Here is a 26,994-nt window from a genome sequence, read left to right as displayed (position 1 = left end):
TCAGTCCTGTTTCAGTCCTGTTCCAGTCCTGTTTCAGTCCTGTTTCAGTCCTGTTCCAGTCCTGCTTCAGTCCTGTTTCAATCCTGTTTCAGTCCTGTTTCTGTCCTGCTTCAGTCCTGGTTTAGTACGAGTGCAGTCCTAATACATACATATAGATTTATTAAAAATTATAGTAATATTCATATCCATTTATAGCCTATTACCCCGTAGACTTGCGTGCCTCTGTCCTCTTAACATTCATTTGGGTGACTAATTACGGTGCGAGTCAAATAAAGTGTGTGTATGCGCGGCAGGCTGTACAGTGTGGAGCGCAGGCCCAGAGGAGGTCCAGCAGAGCGGCCTGTAATGGGCGAGCACCAGCCCGGGACCATGCCTCATCTGGGGACGGAGCCGGGCGTAAAGTAGGTGAAATGAACCCGGCTTCAGATGAACAGCAGGTGTGGCTGGGGGATTAGTATTAGATTTTAGCATTAGTGTACTCCAAAAATGTTGATTGTAGTCGTGCTGATGCTTACAGATACAGTATGGAGTTATTTATAAGATATTACTCTGAATAACAGCAAGGCATGTTATGTTCCTTTTTAAATTGCTACTTGAGTTTTGAAAAATCTAAGAATGGAAGGAAAAGGGCTTGAACTCTCTCTCAAACCAGCCTGTTTCTGCTGTTATCTGCACAAGGACATGTAGAGGGACATGTACAAGGACATGTATAAGAACATGTAGAAGGACATGTGGAAGGACATGTGGAAGGACCTGTACAAGGACATGTAGAAGGACATGTGGAAGGACCTGTAGAAGGACATGTAGAAGGACATGTGGAAGGACATGTGGAAGGACCTGTACAAGGACATGTAGAAGGACATGTGGAAGGACCTGTAGAAGGACATGTAGAAGGACATGTGGAAGGACATGTAGAAGGACATGTAGAAGGACATGTATAAAGACATGTAGAAGGACATGTAGAAGGACATGTAGAAAGACATGTAGAAGGACATGTAGAAGGACATGTATAAAGACATGTAGAAGGACATGTAGAAGGACCTGTAGAAGGACATGTAGAAGGACATGTGGAAGGACCTGTAGAAGGACATGTAGAAGGACATGTAGAAGGACATGTGGAAGGACATGTAGAAGGACATGTGGAAGGACCTGTAGAAGGCCCTCAGAGGCAACTGTTGTTGTGATTTTGGGCCTTACAAAAATAAATTGATTTGATTTGATTTGACATGTGGAAGGACCTGTAGAAGGACATGTAGAAGGACATGTAGAAGGACATGTATAAAGACATGTATAAAGACATGTAGAAGGACATGTAGAAGGACATGTAGAAGGACATGTATAAAGACATGTAGAAGGACATGTAGAAAGACATGTAGAAGGACATGTAGAAGGACCTGTAGAAGGACATGTAGAAGGACATGTAGAAGGACATGTAGAAGGACATGTATAAAGACATGTAGAAGGACATGTAGAAGGACATGTAGAAAGACATGTAGAAGGACATGTAGAAGGACATGTATAAAGACATGTAGAAGGACATGTAGAAGGACCTGTAGAAGGACATGTAGAAGGACATGTGGAAGGACCTGTAGAAGGACATGTAGAAGGACATGTAGAAGGACATGTGGAAGGACATGTAGAAGGACATGTGGAAGGACCTGTAGAAGGACATGTAGAAGGACATGTAGAAGGACATGTAGAAGGACATGTAGAAGGACATGTGGAAGGACCTGTAGAAGGACATGTAGAAGGACATGTAGAAGGACATGTGGAAGGACCTGTAGAAGGACATGTAGAAGGACATGTGGAAGGACATGTATAAAGACATGTATAAAGACATGTACAGAAGAATCAGAAAAGGTTTATTGCAGTTGCCAATGAACAGAATTCACAAACAGGAAGTTGCTTTGATGATTCAGTGCAACATAAAACAATGAACAATGATAAAACATCATATAAAATCAAAAAAGAAAAACAATTTAAATCTTCTACAGGATCAAAATGAACAGACATTTACCCAGCTTAATGAACATTAGCAGTGTTATTCTGCTCAATTGACCCGTGGATACTGCTCAGTCCTTTTACTAAATGTGCCCCAAATGGTTTCAGTTGGCATCTTTCTTAGTGCTCACGGTCACACTCTTCCAAACGTCCAAAACATGAGCTTCCTCCTCGTTTTTGGTTTGTTTTTGGCTGCAGTTGTTTACCACCGCGAGTCAGTTTTAACCGCACTTGACATTTGGAGTGAGCGTGGTGAACTCTGGATGTTTTTCTGAAGTCGGGCACTTTCCTCACGTTATTAAATTGTCATTGCCATTTTCTAGTTCTGTAATTTGTTTCCTTAAATATTTCATTACAATTACCCATTACAGTCAATTTCGGAGCTTGCCAGATCCCACAGCCTTAAATTGGCGGCAGTAGCTCAGGCGGCAGAGTGCTCGGTTCAAATCCCGCTCCCGACATTAACCCCCGGGCCGTTGTGTCCCTGGGCAAGACACTTAACCTGCATCGCCCCCAGCGTCTGCACGTGTGTGTGAATGGGTGACTGATTCCTTGACGTAAAGCGCTTTGAGGGCCTTGGAGGTTGAAATCCGCTCTATAGTGCCCCCTGGTGGTCGAGTGGTTGCCGGCCGCCGTGTCGTGGGTTCGATTCCCGACAGTTTTCTGCGTGTCCTCCCTTCTCTCTCGTCCCCATAATTATTTTTACTCTAGAAACTGTTCAATTTGCCTTGTCACTTGAGTATTCGTTTACTTTGATGGGTTATTTTCAGATTGACTGGACACAAATGATGATGGCCACTAGTTTTAAGTTTAAAAGAAGAACCTTAAAAGAATCTTTATTTGATATGGGCTGAGGCAGTATATTGGAGGTGAACAACCATTTTTGTATAATTTTACTTATAATATTGCACTAAATTATATTAAAAAAAAGGAAATAAACATCATCCGTATCACTCACAATTATTTATTTAAAAAAACACAATTCTCAAAATGCCCTAATGCAGTGAAAATGTCCGATGACAGTTTTTTGGTTCAGTCTTTACCTGACGGCACAATGTAGAGACATAGCAAAGAAGCTACTTGGATGAGTGCGCGAAACGTCTTCGCTCGAGACTGTAACCTACGATGCAAAATAATGTTCATAAAAATAGACCAAATTATCGCTAAATTACTAGTTTCCATCTGCTGTCTCTGATTTACAGGAATAAATGAAAATACAGCCAGTCTTAAAAATAAAAGCAATTCCCACTCCGACCCATCACACATGCACACTACACACATCAGTAACAGTTTTACGCTGGCTGAAATTATACACCTAATAACCACATGATTCTGTTGTGGATAATTAAGTTTTCATTAGATAAAACCGACAGCCCACCCAATCAAGCCAAAGAGACAGAAACGAGCGTGTCATTTAGACGATCATCTTTTACGAAGTTGGCCGCAGTGATGGGAATTGGTTCTTGGCTGATATTTGAGGTAGATTTGTGGGACGCGACGATGGGCTGCGGGTTGCATCAGCACCTGTGCCCCCTTGTACCTGTCTGAGGCTTCAGGTCCCCGGGCTGCGCTCTTCATCCTCCTCTTCCCTTTAATCATCTCCACTCGCTCCACCCTGTCCTTCTCTTTAGCCGTCAGAATGCGGATGATTTTTACTGAGCCTTTTCATATGAAACAAAGGCAAGGCAAGTTTATTTGTAGAGCACAATTCATACACAAGGCAATTCAATTCAATGATAGAAATCACAAAACCTTCATTTCTATTCAATTTAACAGTTTTGCTGACATGAATCATACATTTTGTCCTTGCTTAGTGATCCACCAGATGGAAAACCAAATGTATTGGACCACACTTGCAGACACTCCAGACACTCTTTTCTATATTTATTTGACATTGCCAGGGTGACGGGTGTGTCCGGGATGGGCAGTTCACTTTTAGATTGATTCTTTCCCATGTTTTACCGTCCCTAGACTTCAGCGCGCTATCTGCCTCTGCACACGTCTGTGCTGAGCATATGTATTTTATCACGACTCTCTTGTCCACGCCTCCAACTTATGGGTGGCACTTTTGTATCTTTAACAACCCAGTCTCGACCTAGTCTTTCACTAAATGAATTGTCCCAGACAAAACTCGACCAAAGCTTTTAGTGTTAAAACTCTTGATCAGTGGGTAGGTGCGCCAAGCTCTTCCTGGACTTTACAGTGGCCTTAGTGCCGACTGACAATCTGACCAGCGTGTTAGACAACACACAGTGACACGTAGTCCAATGTCTTCTCTGCCAATACACTGAGAATAAACAAATGTAATATTTGTTATATTGTTTTTTTTCCCCCAATAGCCTATAAGAAAGTGGCGCCATTATTCAATTCCAAATACTATTAAGAGCTTTTAACCATATTAAGATGTTTTCCACTTCTCATTAAATCACTCAAAGGTTTTAGTATTTAGAGTGATTCATGCACGTTTGATCTGCAGTTGACATGTGTAGGATTTGGAAGTGTTGCGCAGCCATTTCCCCCCAAAATGTAACGGTAATGGTTAACGGGGGTCATAGATTAGAATTATAATGCAGTGAAAAACACTGTATGCCTTCTTTCAGATCAATGTTACAAGATCAAGTTTGTTTTAATCCCCAAAAAATGATAAGAATAATTGTGTTGTTTTTTATATTTCTTTTAAAAACCTTAAATCTAGTAAACATTCTAGTCAATCGAGTTACTGGCTCTTGCCCAGTTTAGGACCTCATCAAATTTCTAAGATGTGGAACGCAACCTATTAAAACAAAAACATGAATGGCTTTTAGCTATTTTTATTTTCTTTCAGCTTTCAGACACATTTTTTTTAGCAGAATTTTTTTTTTTTTAATCTACCATGGCTAAAAATATGGAACACTCTAAACTCCTAACTTTTGGAGCCCCGGGAAGATGATTTTTGTGCAACTTTGACATGCTACATGTAATTTAGGATCTTTTTTCACTGCCCTGATTCTATTTCTTGCCTTCATCCTGAATTTCCCCTCGCGGCCCCTCGTTCACTTCCCCTTCGCTCCTTGCCCCTCTCCCCCGCTCTAAATCTGGGCACTGTTCAGCCGCCATATTGGCCCTGGCTGGTGGTCGCCGAGTTTGGCCATGATTAGCCACGCGCACGTGGACTCGCTAACCCTGGTGTACGGCCGCGCGCACTCAGACCTGTTGGTCGGATTGAAGCTGACGAGCCTTGCCACACTTTGGGTCATCAGAAATACTCTGAATAGGCTCGTTATATGACCTCCTGGTCGCAGCGTGGCGTTGGCTTCGCTCAGTGCCAGGATTGCCGTAGTCGTGCTGGGAATGAGAGGTCCTGCGGTGTTACACTCCTCGACACATCTACAGTCTAAAGTACAGAGCCAGAATGGGCAGCGGGGTCAGGGATGCCAGCTGTAGGCGCGGTCACAACACCAGCCAACAAAAAACATGAAAAACCGGGGCTCTTCAAAACTACATTGACACAATTGCAATGTGTTTCTTGCAGTTATTTACAGGTAATAATAGTAGTACTGATTTAAAAATGGCAATGCATTCACTTTAATTCGAACCTAGCCCAGAAACTGAGGACACGTCATATCATGGAGCGCTCAAAACCGGTTTTAGTCGTAGCTCGACCTGTCACTATAACTGTTAACAATTACTGTCCCATCCAATTTACGTTATTTATACAACACATTTCATAACGGTTAACAATTATTATCCAATCCAATCCACTTTATTTATATCGCACGGGGCTATTCAATTACATTTTCAATGGGGCCAGATTTCTCTCGGGGCCATTGTCTCGGGGGGGCCCGGATTCCAAAACTGCACCACAGTTTTACAATGTATGGACGATACACGCAGACAACTCGCAATAGTACTACTGAACAGAACTATATTGTTTCACCCAAGTAAATAAAAAGGAAAACTATATTAATAGACTCTGTCATGTACAAACGGGACTAAGCAAAGACAAACCCAGTGTCAATCAGTAACCGGACTGGAACTGGAGCAGATCAGAGCAGCAGACTTAGACCTAGACCTAGTCCTGAACCAAGGCTAAAAGTATTGTAGGTCACATCCGACCCAAACAGGACTAGAACACAGAATCTGAACTAGGACTATAAGGTCTTGAATATAGATGGATATAGATGAATTGATGTCAATCGCGCCGTAGAGAAGGGCACTGAACATGGCGCGCTAAGGACAAGCGCGGCGTACCAAGCGATATACCATTTATACCACCAATAGGAGAGCCCCGTTAACTGTTAACAATTACTATCCAATCCACTTTATTTATTTAGCACATTTGATAAACAATAACTGTCACCAAAGCGCTGCAGAAAACAGATTAAACTCAAATAAAGCTCTATTTAAAGCTGGGGTACCTGATTTTCAAACGGCAAAAGAAAGAAGTTTGTATTTCGATTCAACTAAACTCTCACAAACCCTTTATATTCGTACATTTTTAAGTGAGTGCACAATAGAACAGCTTTTTTCATGTTACTGGGCGGGACCAATAAAACACAGCCACACAGAGGGCTGCTTTCAGCTCTTACTTCCTGGTTGACATGTTTTTCTTTCTATTGTGGTCCCATTTCATCAATCATTCAATATGCGTCACAATATACTCTCTTTTTTTATACTCTCTAACTCAAAGTCCATTACCCCAGCAATAACTCTTGTCCTTGTCCTCGTTTAAAGCAATAAAACTAGGCAGGCAAAAAAAAAAAATAACTTTCAGAATTTAATCATTTAGGCTGCAAGATCTAAAAGTCACCATGTTTATTTTTACATTTGGTGTATTGTATTTGTCATAATGCTTTGATTGTGTGACATTGTACGTTGTGTTTCCAAAACGCTGACAATGACTTTGACTGCTATTGTCACAGTTGTTTGGGAAGTTGATTCGAACCTGAGATTTGTGAGCAGTCGTGTCGGAACTCTTCAGAGAAACAGTTTGTTTACTGGTTTCAGCTACTCGCTTTGACCAATCAGACATCCACAAGGGAGAAACTGAAGGGGCGTCGCCACATTTTAAACTGCCTGTCAAATTGCAGATCAATTTTGTCCCGGTTCATGCTTAATGTAATTACTGGATACACATGAAACAAGAACTGGCACAAAGCTTAATTTTGAGTAGATATATCATTCACCACAGATGCAAAAAGTGGTGGCATTGATTATTGTCTTGACTTAAAGAGATTAATAATTCATGTTTTATGGATATAGTTCAGTGTGGATAAGCGTTGTCATGAATTAACATTTCTGTCATGGTTATTGTGAGAAGAAACAGAACCATTTTACAACTGGTCGTTCTTTGTATTGACACCGTGACCCAACAACGGTTAAAATCAGTCATTTGCCAACGTGAATGGATACCTTTTGGAATGTGCTTTTGGCAGTGGGGAAAAAAAAGCCATAACAAAGAAATGGGTGACGCAAAAAAACACTACAACCAAGGACTAGACTGACATGATCACAGGATTTAGACTAATGGACCATCGCGATTATTCAGGTTAAAATTATAATCCTGAAAGAATGAGACGATCGTGAGAAACGTAGGCAGCAACAATGAGCCATTTCAGTTCAATCTATTTCACAAAAAAATCAAACTGCATCTAATCTGAGCTGATTTCCTGCTACTTCACTGGGATGCACGCACATGTTCCCACTCTTCATCCGTCAAAACATGGTTACTTCCTCTTTCCCATTCGTTTCTTACATGCGTTTCTCCACATAGTGGAGTAGCTGTCCAGATGTGTGGTGCTGAACGCTCCCATTCTTCTCCTGTTCTTAGGTCTTGTCCGGACCTGGTTTGCATGTTCTGCTGATGACTTACGCACTCACATATACATTCATAGAGGAGAGCAGAGGTGGTTGAAGCGGGAGAAGTTGCTGGTTGAATTGAGGACACAATGTGATGAAATCCTCTGGCAGCGCTGTAAACGATTAATTGCAGTACGTCCTCTCATGCTGCGACCCACAGGGGGAAGCAGAGAGCAGCTCCGTTGGGCTCTGCAAATTGTTTTAATCGTATCTTATCGCAGCGCGAAAAAAGAAGCCCGCGCGGGACTTGTTCGACGCTGAATATGTTCTTCTGATTTATTTTTACTAGTCACGTCACGTAAGCAGTGGTCTTGGCCTATTGTGAGTGAACAGAGATTTATTTGATCGGAAAAGTGTTCCAGCGCCAAACGAAGCGAACGATATTGAAAGTATGAAATAAGCAGAGACGTGTTAAGTTCACGCAGTTCTCCATCTTTCTTTCTTCATCACTTCATCAGCCTCTCCTAAACTCACCAGCATCCTTCAACTCTGTGCTCTCCTCCTCGTCTCCTCCCTCTTTCCTCCCTCTTCCTCCTTCTCTCACTCTTTCCTCTTGCTCTGCTCTCTTTCCCCTTTCTTCTCTCTCCCTCTCATTCCTCCTCTCTCGTTTTCCTCTCTTCCTTCTCTCTTATCCTGTCTCCGTCATTCTACCTCGCCCCTTTCTTCCTCTCCTTTTGTTTGTCTCCTCCTCTCTCTAGGGCACCTCCTCTCCCTCTCCTCCTTCTGGCTCCTCCTTCTCTCTCCTTCCACCTTTCTTTTCACCTTTCCTTGACTCTCCTCTCTACTTCTCTCCTTTTCTGCTCTCTTTTCTTCCTCTAACCCCCTTCTGCTCACCCTCCTCATCTTTTCCTCTCTCCTCTTCCAATCGCTTTCCTTCTCTCTCCCCCTCTCTCTCTCTCTCTGAACCGCTTTCTTCCTCTCTTTTCCTCCTTTTAATTTATTTTCCTCTCTTTAATTTATTTTCCTCTCTTTAATTTATTTTCCTCTCTCCTCTCTCTTCATCTCTTCATCTAACTTCTCCCCCTTTCTCTTTCTCTCCCATATCTCTTCCTCCTCTCTTTTCCTCGTTCTCATTTATTTTCCTCTCTCCTCTGTCTTTATCTCTTCATCTCAACCTCTCTACTCACCTGTATTTCCTCTCTGACCCGCCTCCTCTTTTCCTCTCTTCTCCTCCTTTTCCACTTTCTCCTCTCTTTTCTCCCCTGTATGTCCTCTCTCTTCCTCCTCCTCCTCTTCCTCTACTTCTTCCTCCTCCTCATCATCATCTCTTCTCCTCTCTTTCTCCTCTCTCCCCCCCTCCCCATGTGGTTCCCAGACTCTCTCTCTCCCTCTCTTCTCCCCTCTCCTCTCCGTGTGGTCCCCAGACTCTCCCTCTCCTCTCCCCTCCCCTCCCCGTGTGGTCCCCAGACTCTCCCTCTCCTCTCCCCTCCCCTCCCCGTGTGGTCCCCAGACTCTCCCTCTCTTCTTCCCTCTCCTCCCCGTGTGGTCCCCAGACTCTCCCTCTCTTCTTCCCTCTCCTCCTCGTGTGGTCCCCAGACTCTCCCTCTCTTCTTCCCTCTCCTCCTCGTGTGGTCCCCAGACTCTCCCTCTCTTCTTCCCTCTCCTCCTCGTGTGATCCCCAGACTCTCCCTCTCCTCTCCCCTCTCCTCCCCGTGTGGTCCCCAGACTCTCCCTCTCCTCTCCCCTCTCCTCCCCGTGTGGTCCCCAGACTCTCCCTCTCCTCTCCCCTCTCCTCCCCGTGTGGTCCCCAGACTGAGGCGAGCTCCATCCATCGTGTTGTTGTCAGGCCCTGGTTTGGCCCTGCTCGTCTCCAGTCCTCACACCGCGTACATAATGAGAGCCGACATTAGCCTGAGCTCAAGGACACAGAGCAGGGGACGGCCCGCCTTAGAGCAGGAGGACGCAAACTCTTCACATAAACTCGGATTACAATATTGTTTGTAATAAAAGAAGTATTTTTCCCCCAAAAGTTGTAATAAGAGAAGTTGCAGATGAGTACTTCCGAGGGTCCGGTAAGAATAGAAAAATATCAAGATGGGCACATTAGTTGAGGAGAGTGAAGAGTCCGCGTATTCCCTCATTTTACCAGGAATGGTCCATGGTCCAGGGATTCAAAGATGGTCATTTGGGCACTGTTTTCGAAATCCCCTAATTACATGGTAAGTTTCTGGTCGTTAACAACTACTGTGCGGTGCTGCTCTCCCCTTCTCAGCTGTCAAGTGCCCGATTGGCCTTTGATTGTCTTGGTTTCTGACATGGTTTTAATAAAGCGTTGTAGACAGAAGGCAGATTACAGATCTTTCAAACCCTTCTCCCTGCTCTGCTTAGAATGTGCACCTCACTGTCTTCAAATGAGTGATTTGTGGCTTTAAGATGTAGGTGGACTGCTGATTGTAAATCGCCGTCCATTTTTAAGGCCGGAAAAATGACTTGCACATCTTTAAAATCATCTATAGACAAGTACAAAATGTAGTCACAAATGAAGGTCAGTGGCAGTTGTCCTTTATTATAAAATGGACACGTAACAAGTAAGTGCTTCTTCGTCAGAGCTTTAGTGCATTTTAGAGGAGTTTCTTTAATCATTTATTGCGCTCAAATGTTTTTCTCACAGTAAACTTCAATGCTGCAGTTAGACATTAGACATTCCTGCTTTTAAATCATACCTTTAAAAGTACTTGTTGACTTTGACCTGATACAGTTTGTTGTCTGTGCGTCATGTAGCTGAAGGTGTTACGTTAGCATACGTACACCTATTCACCATGTTCTCTAATCTATTATTTTAAATAGCATTTCAAGATGAAATGTCAGTTCTTGGTCTTGCATTTTTATCAAATACATTTCCCAAAAATGAAAGTTATACATTTTTTGGCTGGTGCGACTTATACTCTCTTGCAATTTATAGTCCTGAGAATACGGTATGAGATACTTGAGTAGCGATTGATGAAGAGGTAAAGGTAGAAGCTTGTAATTGGCCGATAGTGACAGACAGGTGGTAGGTAAGTAGAAACAAGGAGGAAATACTGCGAATTGTGGTCGAATTTAGCCTTCATTCATCCAACAGAACAGTAGAGATTAACTGTCTGGGTATTGTGCAGTGTTGTTCTCGCTGAAATCCGCTCGTACATATGCTGGTGTTGTACTTCCCCATTGTCACCAAAATAACTCTCAAAATGGCGCGTTGCAGAGGGTATATTTGTACATTCCGCCCGGATCTACGGGCAGAGAACCGCGTACGAACAAAGCGTCGACCAGATATAAAGCAGAGGATGCGTCTACATGCCGAACAAGAGCCCGGTGTATTGATGAACCAGCGAGTTGAAAGCAGAGGTTTGCTTTATGGCCTTGAGACAGCAGAGAGCGAAGGCAGGGCTCCTCGGCGTTTGATTGTGTGCAGAGGATTTAGCCGGCAAACCGCCTTCTCTCGATCTGTGAGAGTCAAGCGAGCACACACTGCTGGTAAATATTTAATGACTATTTCAGAGGACAGAGAAACAGAAGATTTGAGATGTTTACAATGTTGCTATTCTGGCGTTGCGCGCTAGGTTTTCAGCGTATCTCGGCCTGCATTATCGTGGTAACTTAAAGGCGTAATGGATGATTTTTCGGCGATTTGAGAACTTAGGCGGAAGTGCGCATGTGCCACGAGGAAATGAGACTCAGATTTGGGGCAAAAAAACGTCCATTCAACCTTTAAAGGGCTTGTACTAGTAATAAATTCATCTTTGTTGTGCCCCATGTGCGGATATTTTGTACAAGCAGATCGTAGGTTCAAAATGAAACCGTTGTGCGCTGTCTGCATCTAATTATTAAGCGTTTTAGTACTCTGCAAACCAAGAAAAGCGTTGTTAGCATGCTAGTTGTTGCTAGCATTACTTTAGCATTATCAAAGCTCATCGCTGTGAAAAATTAAGATGCTCGGAGTGCGTTAGTGACGTGAGGAATACGTTTGAACTGCTGCAAATACTTTAAATTTGCATCTAATTATTGAGAGTTTTGTCTTCAGCGAACCAAGAAATGCGCTGATAGTATGCTAATTGTTGCTTGCATTACTTTAGCATTATCAAAACTCATTGTGGTGAAAAATTAAGATGCTTGTAATGCGTTAGTGAAGGATATACGTTTGGACTGCTACAAATAGTTTAAAAAGAAGTTCCAGTTCTGTTTTTCACATGTTTTAAGATGGTAATAATCAGGTGCAATACGTTTTAGCGCCAACTAGCATAATTTTTTTGAAAGATTAAATGTATTTTTGTCAGTCACTTTATACCTAATTTTGGTGTTCATTATGTTCAAACCGTTCATTAAATACGCTATAAAGCTTACGTATCAGCCAAATGTGAAGTGACTGTAAACATGACCCACATAAGTGCTCTGCCCTATTTGGCAGTTCGTGTTTTTTTTTGTTTTCATTTTAAAACAGCTTTTTTTGTCATCATAAATAATATACTGTACTCATTACCCAAAAACAAAACAACATTCACAGCAGTAACAATCGTCGATAATCTACCCACTTCAAGGCTGGAATTGACCATATTTCTGTATCTTAAACCTGTAATTCTTTTATGGGAGTGTCTGCCATTTTTGTGCCGGCCGTGCGCCGCGGCTCCTGAAACTGCACCGCTATTTGACCGCGTTTTAGTGCCGTTTAGACCGCGCCGGGTTAAGGTTAAGGTTAGGGTTAGAGTTAAGGTTAGGGTTAGGGTTAGGGTTAAGGTTAGGGTTAAGGTTAAGGTTAGGGTTAAGGTTAAGGTTAGGGTTAGAGTTAAGGTTAGGGTCAAGGTTAGGGTTAGAGTTAAGGTTAGGGTTAGGGTTAGGGTTAAGGTTAGAGTTAAGGTTAGGGTTAGGGTTAAGGTTAAGGTTAGGGTTAGAGTTAAGGTTAGGGTCAAGGTTAGGGTTAGAGTTAAGGTTAGGGTTAGGGTTAGGGTTAAGGTTAGAGTTAAGGTTAGGGTTAGGGTTAGGGTTAAGGTTAGGGTTAGAGTTAAGGTTAGGGTTAAGGTTAAAGTTAAGGTTAAAGTTAGGGTTAAAGTTAGGGTTAAGATTAGGGTTAAGGTTAAGGTTAGGGTTAGGGTTAGGGTTAGCCATGACGCTATAAGAGAAGTCCCACGGTTCCTGAAACTGCGCGGCCATTTGACCGCGGGCCGCGGCTCTGCAGCCACGGCCTTCTTTTATTGTTGCGCACGATTGCTTTGCACCAGATATAGTTCATACATACATTTTTGTCATGTATAAATTCCTCTTTTTTGGATTTTGCAACACAATTTTGTTTCTATACGTTATTTTGTTCCCTTGTTTTGGTGTTGTCCACTTTTGTGTTGCTAAAATGTACATCTTTAGTTGTTTCGTCCCTCCCGCTGATACAAAGTGTTATGAGCTGTTCTTAGGACAGACGACGTAATGACATAAATCTGCGTTCTCTCTTCCTCTCTTCCTCTCTTCCTCTCTTCCTCTCTTCCTCTCAGCGTTCAAAAGTCTGGGATGGACCGCAGTAAACTTTAAAGGGGAAGTTTTAGGGTTTTCAGCGTCTCTTTTATGCAAACGCACCCATTACTTTGCTGTGTTTTCACTGGCTCATAAAGCGCTTATCTGCAGAATAAATCAGTGTGATTTACCTGCAGCTGTAAGAGTGTGGGCTTTAGGGACACTCTCTCTCTCCCTCTCCTACTCTCTCTCTCCCTCTCCTTCTACTCTTTCTCTCTTTCCCTCCCTACACCCTCCTCTCTCTCTCTCTCTCTCCCTCCCTACTCTCCCTCCTCTCTCTCTCTCTCCTTCCCTACTCTCTCCTCTTCTCTCTGTTTCTCCCTTCTCTCGCTCTCTCTCTCCCCACTCTCTCCTCTCGCTTCTCTGTCCTTCTCTCCCGCTCACTCTTGGTTCACACCTTTCTTTTCTCCCTCTGTTCTTTTTCTCTTTCTCACTTTGTCTCTCTCCTCTTCTCTCCGTTTATCCCTACTCTGTTTCTCTGCCCTTCTCTCTTTTGCTCACAGTTCTTTCCTCTCTCTGTCTGTCTTTTCCTCTCCCCCTTCTCTCAGTTTCTCACACACCGTCTCGCTCTTCTCCTTCCTCCTCTATCTCTTTATTTCTCTCCTGCTCTCTGTCTCTCTCTCTATGCCTTGTTCTCTTTCTCTCTCTCCCCCTCTTTACTCCCTACTCTTTTCCTTCCTTGTTTTCTCTCTTCCTTCTTATTCTGCCGCTCTCGAGATTTCGATTCCCTCTGTCCTTTCTCTCTTTCTCAGTTTGTCTCTCTCCTCTTCTCTCCGTTTCGCCCTACTCTCTTATCTGCCCTTCTCTCTTTTGCTCACTCTTCTTTCCTCTCTCCCTCTCTGTCCCCTCCTTTCCCACTTCTTTCAATTTCTCCCACACCTTCTCACCCCCTTTCTCCTCTGTCTCCTTCTCGCTCTCCTACCTCTATGCCTTTCTTCCCGCCTCTCTTTACTCCCCACTCTCTTCCTTCCTTGTTTTCTCTCTCCCTTCTCATTCTTCCTCTCTCGAGAGTTTGAGACTTCTCTCTTTGGCTCACAGCTCTTTCTATTCCCTGTCCTTTCTCTCTTCCCCTTCTCTTTCTCCCTTTTCCATTTTCTCCCAACTCACTCCTTCTCTCTACCCGCTCTACTGCTCTCTTTCTACTTCCTACATTCTTCTTTCCTCATTTTCTCTCTGCCTTCTGTTCCCTCTCTCTTGCTTGTCTTATTTTTTGCTCATCTGTCCTTTCTCTCTTTCCATCTCCCCATACTTTTCTAGTCGACCTCTTTCTCTTCCTTCTCTCTTCCTCTTCCTATCATCCTCTCGTCTCTGCCCTTCTCTCTTTGTTTCACACCTCCTTCCTCTGTCTTTTCTCTCATTTTCTTCTTGTCTCTCTAAACTCCTTCTCTCCCTGTTCCTCTCACGTTGACCTCTTTCTCCTCCTCCTCCTCTCTCTCTGTTTCTCTCTTTTTCTCACCCTTCATCCTTCCCTCCATTTCCCTTTCTACCTACTCTCTCGTGCTCTTTTCTGTGCTCTCTCACTCCCTTCTTCTCCCCTTCATTCTCTACTCTCTCACTTTCCCTAACTCCCTCATTCCTCACTCCCATTCCTTTCCCATCTTTCCCCATCCCTTTCTTTCTTTCTCCCCCCCATCTCTCTACCCAAATCTGTCTTGCCCTCCCTTTCCTCTCACCCTCTTGCTAACTCTCCATTCCCCTTCTCGTTTCCTTCCCTCTTCCTTCTCCATTTCTCTCCTCCTCTCTTATCCCCCTCCTCCTCTCTGCGTCTCCTCCCGCTCTCTGTACTCAAGAGGACTCCTGACTTTGTAAACGAGGACACGCGTTCCCCACTACACCTCTCTCTCTCTCTCCTTCTCTCCCTCCTTTCGTTTCTCTTTATTTGTTTTCCCGTACGTTCTTGACCCGCTTCACGTGTCCTCCTGTTGTTCGCCCTCCCTTCCCTCTCGCTCCATTCATCACATTTGCATACATTTGTACACACTTGTTGTTCTTTTTGGTCTCTTCCTCTGATCCTCAGCGTACGTCTCTTTGTAGCTCCTGTCCCAGAATCGCTTTCAAAGTTGCATCGCTCGCCAAAAACGGTTTCCTTTCCTCGTTTGCCACACCTTCTGTTGTTTTCTCCATCTTCTGAAGGTGTAAAGCAAAGCTGGCTGTAGTTCACCCGTTTAGGCCTAATTAAGACGACCCACACAAATCACCAACGTGGTAATTCCCTCTCGGCTTCTCACACCATCCCGAGCGGCAAAAGTAAAAGAAAAAAATTGGCGGCTATATGTTTTCACACCCTTCTTAATTATCAGAGTATCAGTGTTTCATTAGGGCCCATTAGATTGCACACATGCACTCCCCGAGCTCCTTAAGTAAGCTGCACACGACGACACGCTGGTGCCAAAGCTGTGAACTTTTCGCTTTTCTGTTCGTGTTTGAAATGAACAGATTGGCAAAATGAAAGCATCAGAATCAACACAACTGTGCTCCGTTCTCGCGTTTAGAGAGTGTGTTTTGCTGGATGACAAAACATCTTCAACTCCACCAACAATATTCTAATTCCCTCTTGGATAATGATAGGTTTACACAGGAGTATCAAAGAAGACATGATAGAGTATAGTGAATTTGGTTAAATATAAAAAGTACTAAAGGTGAGGTACTTCTGTGGCCACAGCTGCCCAGGGGTAGACCGACTAAAACAAGACTGCTAATCTGCACCAACACTTGATCAATGTCTATTGGACAGTTTACGATGAGAAGCCGAGCGCAGGTGCCGAGAGTAAAGCACACAGCAGCACTTGTTGTTTGTGTGTATATGTATACACACAGTAGTCAGTCATGTACTTTATCCCTCAAGACCCCAGGACCTGCTGTGTGTCATTATACACATTATACACATTAAGAAGATTGCTTTTGTAACATAAGAGATAGAAAGGAGTTGTACTTTTACATGTAGTTATATGTATATGTCCTCATATATATACATATAACTACATGTAAAAGTACAACTCCTTTCTATTTCTTATGTTACAAAAGCAATCTTCTTAATGAAAGAACATCCATTTTAAATCCAAATTATAATTAATTCATTATGAATGAATTATAGTTTATAAAAGCGCATGCTTCTGCTGTCAGTGGACCTGGTCTACAGGAGGTCTACAGTGGAGGTCTTTCATTGTCCTCCCCATAGACACCGTCCCCACTGTCCCAGACTCCTGACCTGAGCTTTAGTGAGAACATTTTGGTGAGACAGGTTTAACAACACCCTGTGCTTTCCACTTTATTTTAGACAATTTATCTTTACTCTCGTCCTCATAATAAAACATCGGTTTTGAGTTTTACAAACAATGCAAGGTCAAACTTGCTTCCTTGTTCTCCTCTGAAGTTTAGTCCTCTGGACTCTGTTGTGAAAATCAAGACATTTCATTCTCGGCCTGTGGACCTGGTCTGAGAACATCTGTCTTCAATGAAGATGACGATGCACGGCGTTCTACAGTCTCGAATCTTAAAAAGCAAAGAGGGATTACTCCACTTTACCTTTAATTCCTCCAACCTGCTTCTCACATAACTTCAGCTAATCACATAGTGTCCTCTGTTACTTTGAAATGCAAAAAAGCTTGAACTAGCATCTTGCCGTAGCTTATTATAACCAGGTGGTGCTCACAAGCTTTGGTGTAAGAACCCATGTATATATAATTAGCGCTGTTTTTTATTTACTGCATCAAACAACTATAATTAAGAAACACTTGTCTACTTAAGGTGCAAGAGTGGTTTTATATTCTTCATCATTATAGTTTGCAGCTGCTGTGCAGATAAAGAGCTCCTATTGGCTTTGTTGGATCGTTTAGAGCAAATACGTTCTGCCAAGTCGTGTTTTTGTTCTGATGATATTTAGGCTCAGTTTCTTCTCTTTTAGAGGCAGATCATTTCATCCTAAAAAGGGTTTTCATGTTGGCGATGGGGCATGTGGTAAATATTTATCGTACATCATTTAAGTGGCAGTTTGTGCAGAGAAGTTTAAAAAAAGAAATAAAAAACAGTTGAAAAGTAGGGAATATTTACGAGAATTTAAGCATTAAATTGACCTGAAAATATCACTGTATATCAAAAATATATATAAATAAGTGTATGATGCTGGGTATTTTTGTGCTGTTACTCGCCACATTTACCCCCTCGAAGGATAATTACACACATATTAGTGTTTGCGATCCCTCCATCTCGTCTCGCTTCTCATATTAAATCTGATCTCTGCTTGATGGGGTCAGCGCATAAAACACCGTTTTATGAAATTAGCATTTTCTTTCTGGTGCATTCAATACAGTTACGGCTAATTACATTTCATCGTCTTACACAAATGACTGCTGACAGCTTTAATGGCATAATAACATTGCTTTTAATATCAATTTGCCAACACAAACACAAGGAAGCATAATTGAATCTATGCTGTATCGCGGGGTCGCAGATGAGACCGCAGCAGTCCTCAGAAGGAACTATGGAAACTGGCTCTTGATATTGATAACGATGGCAATGATGAAAACCACCAGCAGCGTTAAAGGCCCGCGTCCCCCTTGCAACCGCGGGGTAGTGGCCCCCGCGTAGAGCCCGCCTCGGACCCTCCTGCCTTTCCCACGTCAGCCCGTTCTCCCACGAGCCGTAGCTTCATGCCACCACTATATTCGTTTATTCGTTGCAATGAGACCATTTCTGACCTTGACACTGCAATAAAAATATTTCCTCGTGGAGATTTTTTTCACCTTTTTTTGTGTGGAACTAAAAAAATGTTTTACCCCTTAACATTTTTGGAAGGGCTGTAGAGCCAGTGAATTGTACATAATTCATTTTTACAAATAAGTCATTTATTACTGTTTTGTTAATGCAGAAGAAAATAAATGTAGGTTTATTTTCTTCTGCATTAACAAAACATTAACCAAACAGTAATAAATGACTTTTAATTTGGGCTTACCGTTCAGAGGGTCAAGGCCTAGTTTATTACAAAATATACAGTAAAAATATTAAATATTCACACACCAGAGGCTGTTCTGAGATTATAAATGTCGTTAGTTGATTAATACAGACAAATGTTTCCTACCTAATGAAACCATTTCAAACACCATTCTTATTACTAGAAGAGACAGAGACAAATATATTTACATATATAGTTTAGATGACCCTGGTAAAAAACATGTGTGTAACTACTTTATACCTTGATAAGTGCTAACATCATTTAGAAAGCATCAGCTGTACAGGGTTTTGAATATTACATGTTTCTGTCATTTAGTTTATTTTAAAAAAGAGGAGGAAAGTTTGACATTTCTATTCTACTCACTCCAAACCTGTGTGTCCTTCAGAGGCGGAGCCCGACATTCTAAACATCCGGGGCTTAGCCCAAAAAGAAAGGGAGGGGGTTTATTCATGCTAATATGATGTGGTTTTATTGCCCCCAATACTGTATTTTCTGTACATACAATAACACTCCAAAGACAAAGACAGACCATGGCCTTTTTGCCTTCTGAGAGAGCTCCTCCCTCTGATCTAAAACAGTGACAAAACCATCATGAAAAAAACTGATGGGGCTCGAAACTCACGATCCTTCAGTCCAGAGTCTCATGCTACACCAGCCATGACGTCTCTTACTTCATGACTGATAAACAATTTGAACATTTGTGCTTTTTGCACTGCTCCTTCTGATCTGATTTAGTTTATTTTTTGTAGAAAGTAAAAGTCAGTTTTACCTTTAGCAGACACCTTCCTCAGTGAGCTGTTTGTCCTGTACTTTCTCTGCTTTAGCTTTGTGGATGAATAAAACCTCTGAGCCACTGCTACAAACACAATGAATTTGTCATTTGAACGATCATGTGCTGTTGTTGTCTATTCTACGTCAGATAAACTTTTCAGCACATGTTCTGAATGCCTCTTTTTCCCAGTCGATCTGCTCTTATTTATGCCCTTCACTTTTTACAAAACCTGTCTGCTGTAACCACCGCGCCCTTTCTACGCTCCCGCCCACTTTCTACATTCAGCCAATCATACACCAGTTCAACAAAAATAACCAATGAAACGGGTAAAGAGAACAAGCATCCAATCAGAGATGAGAACGGCGCAGAGGAGAGTGACCCTCCACGCTGCACAAATGACACGTTTCATGTTTAAAACATTCAAGTATGAAAAGAAAAACATAATACAAGTTAAACCACTGCAGGATTCAAACCTTGGTCCACTGCGTCTCAGCCCAATGCTCTACCTGTGGAACCAACCACGAGTCAGACGGATAAGATGACTCGAGATAGACAGTGGAGCTGGAGCCACTCAGGAGGAGAACCATTTCTTCCAGGCAGAGGAAGAAGCGTTTGATTAGAAATGCTTGGCCAGATTGACTGGAAACACTCCTGGCTCACTCTGACCAGCCCTGACTATCCACAGCCGTGTTCTGGCTGTGGATAGTTCACATTTGGACCAGAGATCTGCAGTGCTTTGATTGCAATAACTCATCGTTAATATATAGAAAAGGCTTGCAGTGGGCTCCGGCGTATGGCGAAAATTCCATTCCAACGTAAAGAATCTGGAGAACCGCTCTGCCCTTGCCGGCTCCGCCCCTGCCGGCTCCGCCTCTGCCGATTCTCAGTGAAGCTGTAGAGCACAGCAGCAGTGTCAGCGTCAGACCCTCCTCATTGTAGTAGAATCTTCCAGAGGAGATGCTCTGCTTTCCTAAAACACCATGGTAACCTGTGATCCTCCTGCAGCTCTTGGACAGTGTTTTCTTCACTCCGGTGCGCGTGACTTGTTTGAGGTCGGCAGACAGAACCAACTCCGGGTGAGCGGTGTCAGGGTCCAGAGTCACAGTCACTGCATATTTCCAGAGCTGCTGTAGATGAGACTTCGACAAAGGCTTTAGTTCCATTCTTGATAATTGTTTCTCAATTTGGAACATAGCCCTCTGCACAGTCCCCAGAACCTAAACCTGGTGCAGTTCCCTAAGTGGAACTGGTGTGAGTGAAGAGTAGATATTCAGGACCTGGAGGTGGTTTTTAGAGCGCCTCAGCTGCTCCACCTCAGTGCTCTGCTTCAGCTCAGAGATCTCCTGTTCCAGAGCCTGGATTAGGGCTTCAGCCTGTGTCTTTGCCTTGTTCTTCTTCTCTTCAATCTCCTGAAGGACCTGGTTCAGATGTTTCTGAAGCAGGTCCATCAGAACAGAGATGCCGTGCACTCCCACAGCGGCCTCCTCATCTGCAGCTTTCTGCCTGAACTCCAGAGACTGTTGGATGTCTCAGATCTTTTGCGTCCTCTCCAGGAGCATGCTGAGTGTGGCCTGGCTCTTCTGCAGCTCTCTTTTTCTGACCTCACATGCTTCTTTGAGAGGAAGCAGCATGTGAGTCTGGTGCTGTAAAGAGCAGTGCACACACAGAACAGCTCCAGAGGCTTGTTGGGTCATGGACACCACCATCACTGAAATAAAGATATTGGTCTTTATGGTTAGGTCTGGTGCTGAACTCCAGGTCACAAACTGGACACCTGCAGACAGTGCTAATCCTCCAGTTCTTAGTGATGCTGTCTTTGCAGAAGTTGTGTCCACAGAGAGTGGAGACTGGGTCAGTCAGCACCTCCAGACAAATGGAGCACAGGAGCCCGTCCTCAGACAGCAGGCAGCAGACATGTCTGAGTAGGAAAGATTTAGTGGAAGTTTAGTGGTTCCAGTGAGAATGTGTACATAAATGTACTATGCATGGGTCAAATGGTGTTGACAGATTATAATCGCTCATCATAGGTCAGCAGTAAATTTTATAATTCAAGTCATTAAATCCCCTTGGACAGCAATATATAGCATGTGACAACCGAGCGTGGACTGTGCACTGGACAATTAAGGATTTAAATGGTTGTACAACAGTTCCTCGAAAAAGCGCTGAATAACCGACTCCACCAGATTTCAGATTTGTGCAATTAAACACCAACAAATGGATGAATTGAGTCATCCGAGCCCCATGTAGGCCTGCACAATGTCGAGCAGTCATCTCAAACCCTGCAATTATAAAACCTGCTCTTGCCTCTGCAGACATCTCCCGTTGCCTTGACACGTTCTCGCTCATACTGTACAGCGTAATACATCTGCAAAGGTCAACCGAGTGTACTCTGCACCAGATTCTGTGTTTGCTCAAACGGCGGCGCCTTCAGGAGCACGCTTGGTCTGGTCCTGCTTGTGTTACGTGAGCGCCGCGGCAGTGTGGCGCGTGGGGACAGTGGGGAGATGTGTTGCATAAGGCAGCGTAGTGGAGTGTGAAAGGAAACAGGTGGCTTCTGTTCCTGCCACAGAGCTTGATGCGCCGTCCTCCCCGTTCTGTCTGTTCTGTGAGAGAAACGGCGAGGTCCCTTTGCTGTCGCATTTGGGTTTTGTGCGCGCTCGCTCTTAGAGGAAGGAGATATGTGTGTTCAAGGTGATGTCGAGATTTTATTTGGAAGATGTGTAGAATTTGAAGTTGCAAAGACGACCGAAGAATACAGCAAAGTACAGGGCAGCTTGATTATGGGGGAAATCTGTAGCATGCGGTGGGTTTTGTGAGCAGACTTCAGCATCAACATTTTGTATATTACAATTAATAAATCAATTGTTTATGCTAATTACGTTGCAATTTATTAGGTTATTATTTTTTACTGGCATATTAAACACATATAATTACTAACTGAACTGTCGGAGTGAAACAACCCTAGACCGACATAGTTTATTGATATTTTGCATATCTTATTTCCCTTATTTATGACCCTTTATCGCTGTTGTTGCTTCATAAACCCTCCGGGCAGGGACGGACGCGCCTCTGCTAATGCCACTGGCCTTCATTACTTTGTCTGGATCCATTGAATACAAACTAGCTCACGATGTAATTAAAAGTCTGACTGTATTTCTAACCAAGTTCTTATCATTAGAAACATTCCTTTTAAACAATGACCTGTCAATAAAAGCTAGTTTTTCTAAGGCACTTGTTGAAAATGTTGGCGCAGTTGTCGTCCTGCTGCACTTGTAGATGTCACTAAAAGACGCAGTGACTTCCAGCCGAGCTTCAGCAGCAGAAGTGAGCGGAAAACAAGATTATATGGAGACATTTTCTGAAAAAATGTAAATACACACAGTCATTTAAAATGTTACTGCTCAATCACTGCTTGTCTTGATTGCCCTGAAACCTCTGGAAAAATCATAATCACGGTTTTAAAGTGAAGTTGTAATAATTTGATGATTTTTTTTTTAAGTTAACCTGAAGAGAAAGCATAAACTTTGTTTTAAATCTCTTTGTATTTACTTGTGATTCATTTCATTGCGTGGTGCAGCTCCCATTCTGAACGTATATTCATTATCTTTTAAATTAGAACTATTTTTGTGCAATAAATACAATCATGATTCACATTTCATTATCCCTTTGAATACTTATTTTGGAACAATTTTACTTTTATTTCATTAGATATTCTCTTTTGAACATGTGCATGAAACTGAAATCCTTTACCCATCAGTATGGAATGCAAAACTAGTATTCAATGACACAGAACATAAAGATACATTTCCCCCCTCGGTGCGGGGCAGGGGCGTCCGCTCTGCCCGCCTGATTCCGTCGCCTTCTGTGCGTTTGCATGCTCGGATCTGTATTTGTGAGAGAGCCGGGTTCCGCTTGGTTTGGAAACACTTAAAACAAGCTGCAGGAGAGATCGTTCTCCAAATGTCACACAATTAACAACCTAGACTGACTGCACAACTCCTCGCTTCCCTCGCCCAAGCTGTGTCTGTCTCTGTCGCTTCCGCCTGCCTTTCTTTTCTGTTTTCTCTCTCGTTCCCCGAAGACACGCTCTGGTAAAACAGCAGGTATAAATTAAACATGGACAGGCGAGAGACCTATCTAAATTGTGTTTCATTTTTCTCGTTTCAGCCCAATCATCCAGGCCGGTGGTCAGGAGCAGGCAGCAGCAGCCACAGCAGCATCAGCCTGGGCCCAAGGGAGCGAAGGGTGGTGCGGGCTATGGCTATGGCACACGCAGGGGACCCCATTAACCAGCATGCACCTCACCACTTTCTGCATGGGCGCGCCGCCAACACTGCCAGAGACGAGCGCCACCACCAGGCCGCCCCCAACGCCCGGAACCACAACGCAAACGCCGCCGTCCTCCTCGCCTCGACGTTCCCCCCGTCGCAGCCCTCGCGACAGGCTTCGACCCATCGCGGGCGACTGCCGGAGGCGGTCTCCTCCTCCGCCGAGTCTTTAACCCAGAGCGTCTCCCTCTGCGCCAGGACGAGAAGAGGCGACGCCCACCCCGCCAGCCACATCCCCCGGGCGCCCGGCTCCAGCGCCGCCTCCAGCCCCCACAGAGGCAGCGCTTCGTCGTCGGACCCCAGCTCACCGCCTCCCCCCACCCCGTCCTCGGCCTCCTCCTCGTCCTCCTCGTTCGCCGGGCGTTTGGGACAGCCCCCCCGCGGCCCCCTGTCCCTGCACAGTTACAGTCGCAAAAATGTTTTCCTCCAGCACTCGCTGCACACTGCCGAACTGCTGGCGCTGACACAGAGAGACAGCTGAGGCGCCGTCTCTGCCATAGTTTAGCCAACTGTCGCCGACTTCACGTGTCAAAATCACGCCGGGTGCGAAAAAGTGCTGCTCGTTTTGTCTAATGCTGTCGCGTTCCCTTCCGGTTGTCGGCCTCATGCGCACACAATCACACGTGTAGGTGGAGAGCTTAGAGTTGTGCAAAAATGAATACTTTACTGACAATAACTTTAACTGAGATCCCCTACCTATCTTGCATATTTAATCAATTATTTTTTATATTTAATTGCTTATTGGGAGTAGATTTTTGATGTTATTTGCTTGGTTTCAGGGCTTTTTCTGCCAGTGTAAAAGGTTGTGTCGTCACCCCTGCAAATTCCCCCCAAAATCAAATAAACCAACAGACATTTTACGACGATAACTACTTTAGCGTTCTTTCAATCGTGAAACTAAATGTATTTACCTGTTCTGATCCAGCAGCAGTTCCATGGCTCTTAAAACTCGGCTGATATCCCTCTAACCTTGAAATTTAATCAAACGATCGTCGTTTCGATTCTCAATTCACCAGAACCAGCAAATGGAGTAAATCGTCCCAACTGCTTAAAAGTGCACTCCGCTTCTGGTTTGGGATGTTACTACTCTGTCTGGAATGTTCAGAAATATGGCATTAAACTATCTACATATCTATCTAGCTGTTTATTATAGTGCAGGCGTTTTATTGCTCACAAATAGCTTTAAAAACATGCATTCTTACTGTGAGTCGTCTCTCCACAGATCTGACCTGTCACTTCCCGTCTCACGTAAAGAAAACAAAATTGTTAGTCTCCATTATTGTCATTTGAACTTGTTTTTTACAGTGTACTCCACTCTCTTCTCTTAAACTCTATATCTCTATATTTATTTGACCAAATGGCACTCCCCCGTCGCGCTGACAGTTTGGATGTGCTTTCGCCTCCACACGCTCAAAGTGCACGCACCGTTTGCCCTCCCGAAATATAGTCCCAGTGTCCACGATCAAACTGTGTTTTTACCGACATCGTATGCTGCTTATGGGACGACCAAACCGACGGCCACTCGTGCTCGTTGCCAAAAGTGTGATCAAGAGCGAGCGGCAGGGCTGGCAAAACAATCGTCCTTTTATTGCATGAATTTTCCTATGACGAGAGTATCTTGAGCATTTTTTGAGCCGCATCGAAACTGGATTTGAGCGGATTCCAACCCGACTCACGGGAAGCGACACTACAGACTGTTGTGAACGTCCCGGAGCTCACGGACTAATGGTTTTGGGCGAAATGCTGTGCAATATAATCCATAAAATGCACAAAATCAACGTGTCTTTAGTAGAAAATATACCTTTTTCACTAGTTAATTGTTGTAAACACATAATCATTCGCTTTTGAAGATGTAATGGACATGAAGGAGGTTATTTTCTGTTGTTTTTTTGTGGACTGGGCATTTGAGGAGCTAATGTAACTGTTTGTATTTTTACCTCATTAAATACTTTTACCCAACATAGTACGCAGAACTCGGTAACATAATTTATCACTGTTTTGGCTGTATTTTCCTCTGTGGACCCGATCTGCTGTGACCAAAATCAAAAGAATAAAGCCATTGCTAGCTAGCTTGCTAACCACAATCGAAGCTAGTCCAAAACAGTTTAATAAAAAGTTACCGCGTTCTGTTAAGACTATGTGAACTATTGCGACTTTGACTGCACAAGTCTGTACTCTTTACAAAACACAAAAGCTAAAACAAATCGTGAACAAATCGTAGCGGCTACAGCTAACTAGAAAAAACATCCAATTTCATCCCAGTGCCCAGTCCTTGCAGTTAGTCTTCTTTCATCTCCCGATCCTCAGATGTGTCAAAAAACTGCACTAATGAGATGGCTTTTGGTGTGATAAGGCTATAATTATGCTGTTTTGGGCTGTTGGACAACATATTTGAATGAAGTTTACATATAACACTACTGCCATATCCGGGTGAGTCGTGAGAAGCCCGTCACTTTGATGTTGTTCCGTGTTTTGCGCTTTAAATGGAACTAAAAAGCCACGTTTTAGACATCTGTAAACAAGTGGCTCGCGTCACCGCCTCAATTAGAGAATGCTTTTATGAACCATATTATTAGCGTGTTAGGCGTGTGGTTAGCGAGTTAGCAGTAGTCTGAAGTTAAAGGAGACATGATGCTACATTGGCTTTTTTGTTGGTGACATTATATCCATGGTATGAATCAAATGTATACCTAGAGTCTATGTTAGCAATAGGCTCTGTGAACAAAAGTGCTGTGGCTAGTTCCGGTAGCTTTTGCAGGTATCTCAATGCTAATGCTAACTCAAATAAAACATAAAAATATAGCAAAATAACAAAGTCAATTTAAAGACTGGCTAATTGTTTTTAGGGGGAAATCTGTCAGTTTGTTGCGTTATTTTAATACAACTATTAAAATAAAAAATGCTAATGCTAATTTTTGTATAATTAGAATTTATTATTTTTATGCTTCAGTCCCAACTATTGCTTGCAGAGGGACCTCTTAGAGACACCTAAACAAAAAAATAAAATAACAGACACACGCTGCAAGACAAAAACACGATAAAGCTAATTGTTTATACTATTGTTGTAGTGATATTGAATGTATTGCCCACATATTTGTACTTTACTTTACTTGCACGTTTTGGTTGCGTGTAAAATTCCGCAAAAAAAATTGCCCATCCCTTGCCGAAATACCACTTCTTTTTCATACATGCATACAATTTAAGTTCTGTGTTAAGGACAAATTGTATTTTATTAGCGACTTGGCATAATGTCTCCTTTAGTGATACAGTTTACCTCTGCGCTCGTTTTCTCATCTCGTTTTAAGCCAGTACGGAAAGCAAGAATCTACTGTACGAATCCCGCTTTTCCCACTCACTCGAACCCCACTTGTCCTCGTCCTCACCACTTGTCCTCACCACTTGTCCTCGTCCTCACTGTTCCCGCATCCTCCAATCGAGACCGTCTTTTTAATCCTGTTCCGTGTCTCCCAGCGTCGCTCTCTATCACACGCAAACACGATAACTCTTTGTGTTCCTCCTTATTCTGCGCATTATCTCCCTTTCCCCCAGCCACCACCGCACTTTAGACTCCGGACTTCTGCGCGGCGCTGCCCCCGCTCGGTTGGCGCTCCCCCCTCCTGGTCTCG

General features: G+C 43.4%; 1 protein-coding gene across 2 annotated transcripts in view; it reads left to right on the top strand.

Annotated features, from left to right (window-relative positions):
• Positions 1–23,943, top strand: part of ccser1 (coiled-coil serine-rich protein 1) — a 223,615-nt gene extending 199,672 nt beyond the window's left edge. The window contains exon 13 of one of the 2 annotated variants that reach the window (XM_072433547.1): positions 23,208–23,943. In XM_072433547.1, the coding sequence (XP_072289648.1) occupies positions 23,208–23,849 (642 nt within the window). In that variant the 3' untranslated portion in view covers positions 23,850–23,943. The remainder of the gene's footprint in view (positions 1–23,207) is intronic. The other variant, XM_072433548.1, reaches the window with a different exon arrangement.
• Positions 23,944–26,994: the final 3,051 nt, after the last annotated feature.

The sequence above is a fragment of the Eucyclogobius newberryi genome, unplaced genomic scaffold (assembly GCF_026437365.1).
Source record: "Eucyclogobius newberryi isolate DKJ021-1_F unplaced genomic scaffold, fEucNew1.0.hap1 SCAF_6, whole genome shotgun sequence".
Classification (NCBI taxonomy): domain Eukaryota; kingdom Metazoa; phylum Chordata; class Actinopteri; order Gobiiformes; family Gobiidae; genus Eucyclogobius; species Eucyclogobius newberryi.
This window is presented reverse-complemented; position numbering and strand designations above follow the sequence as displayed.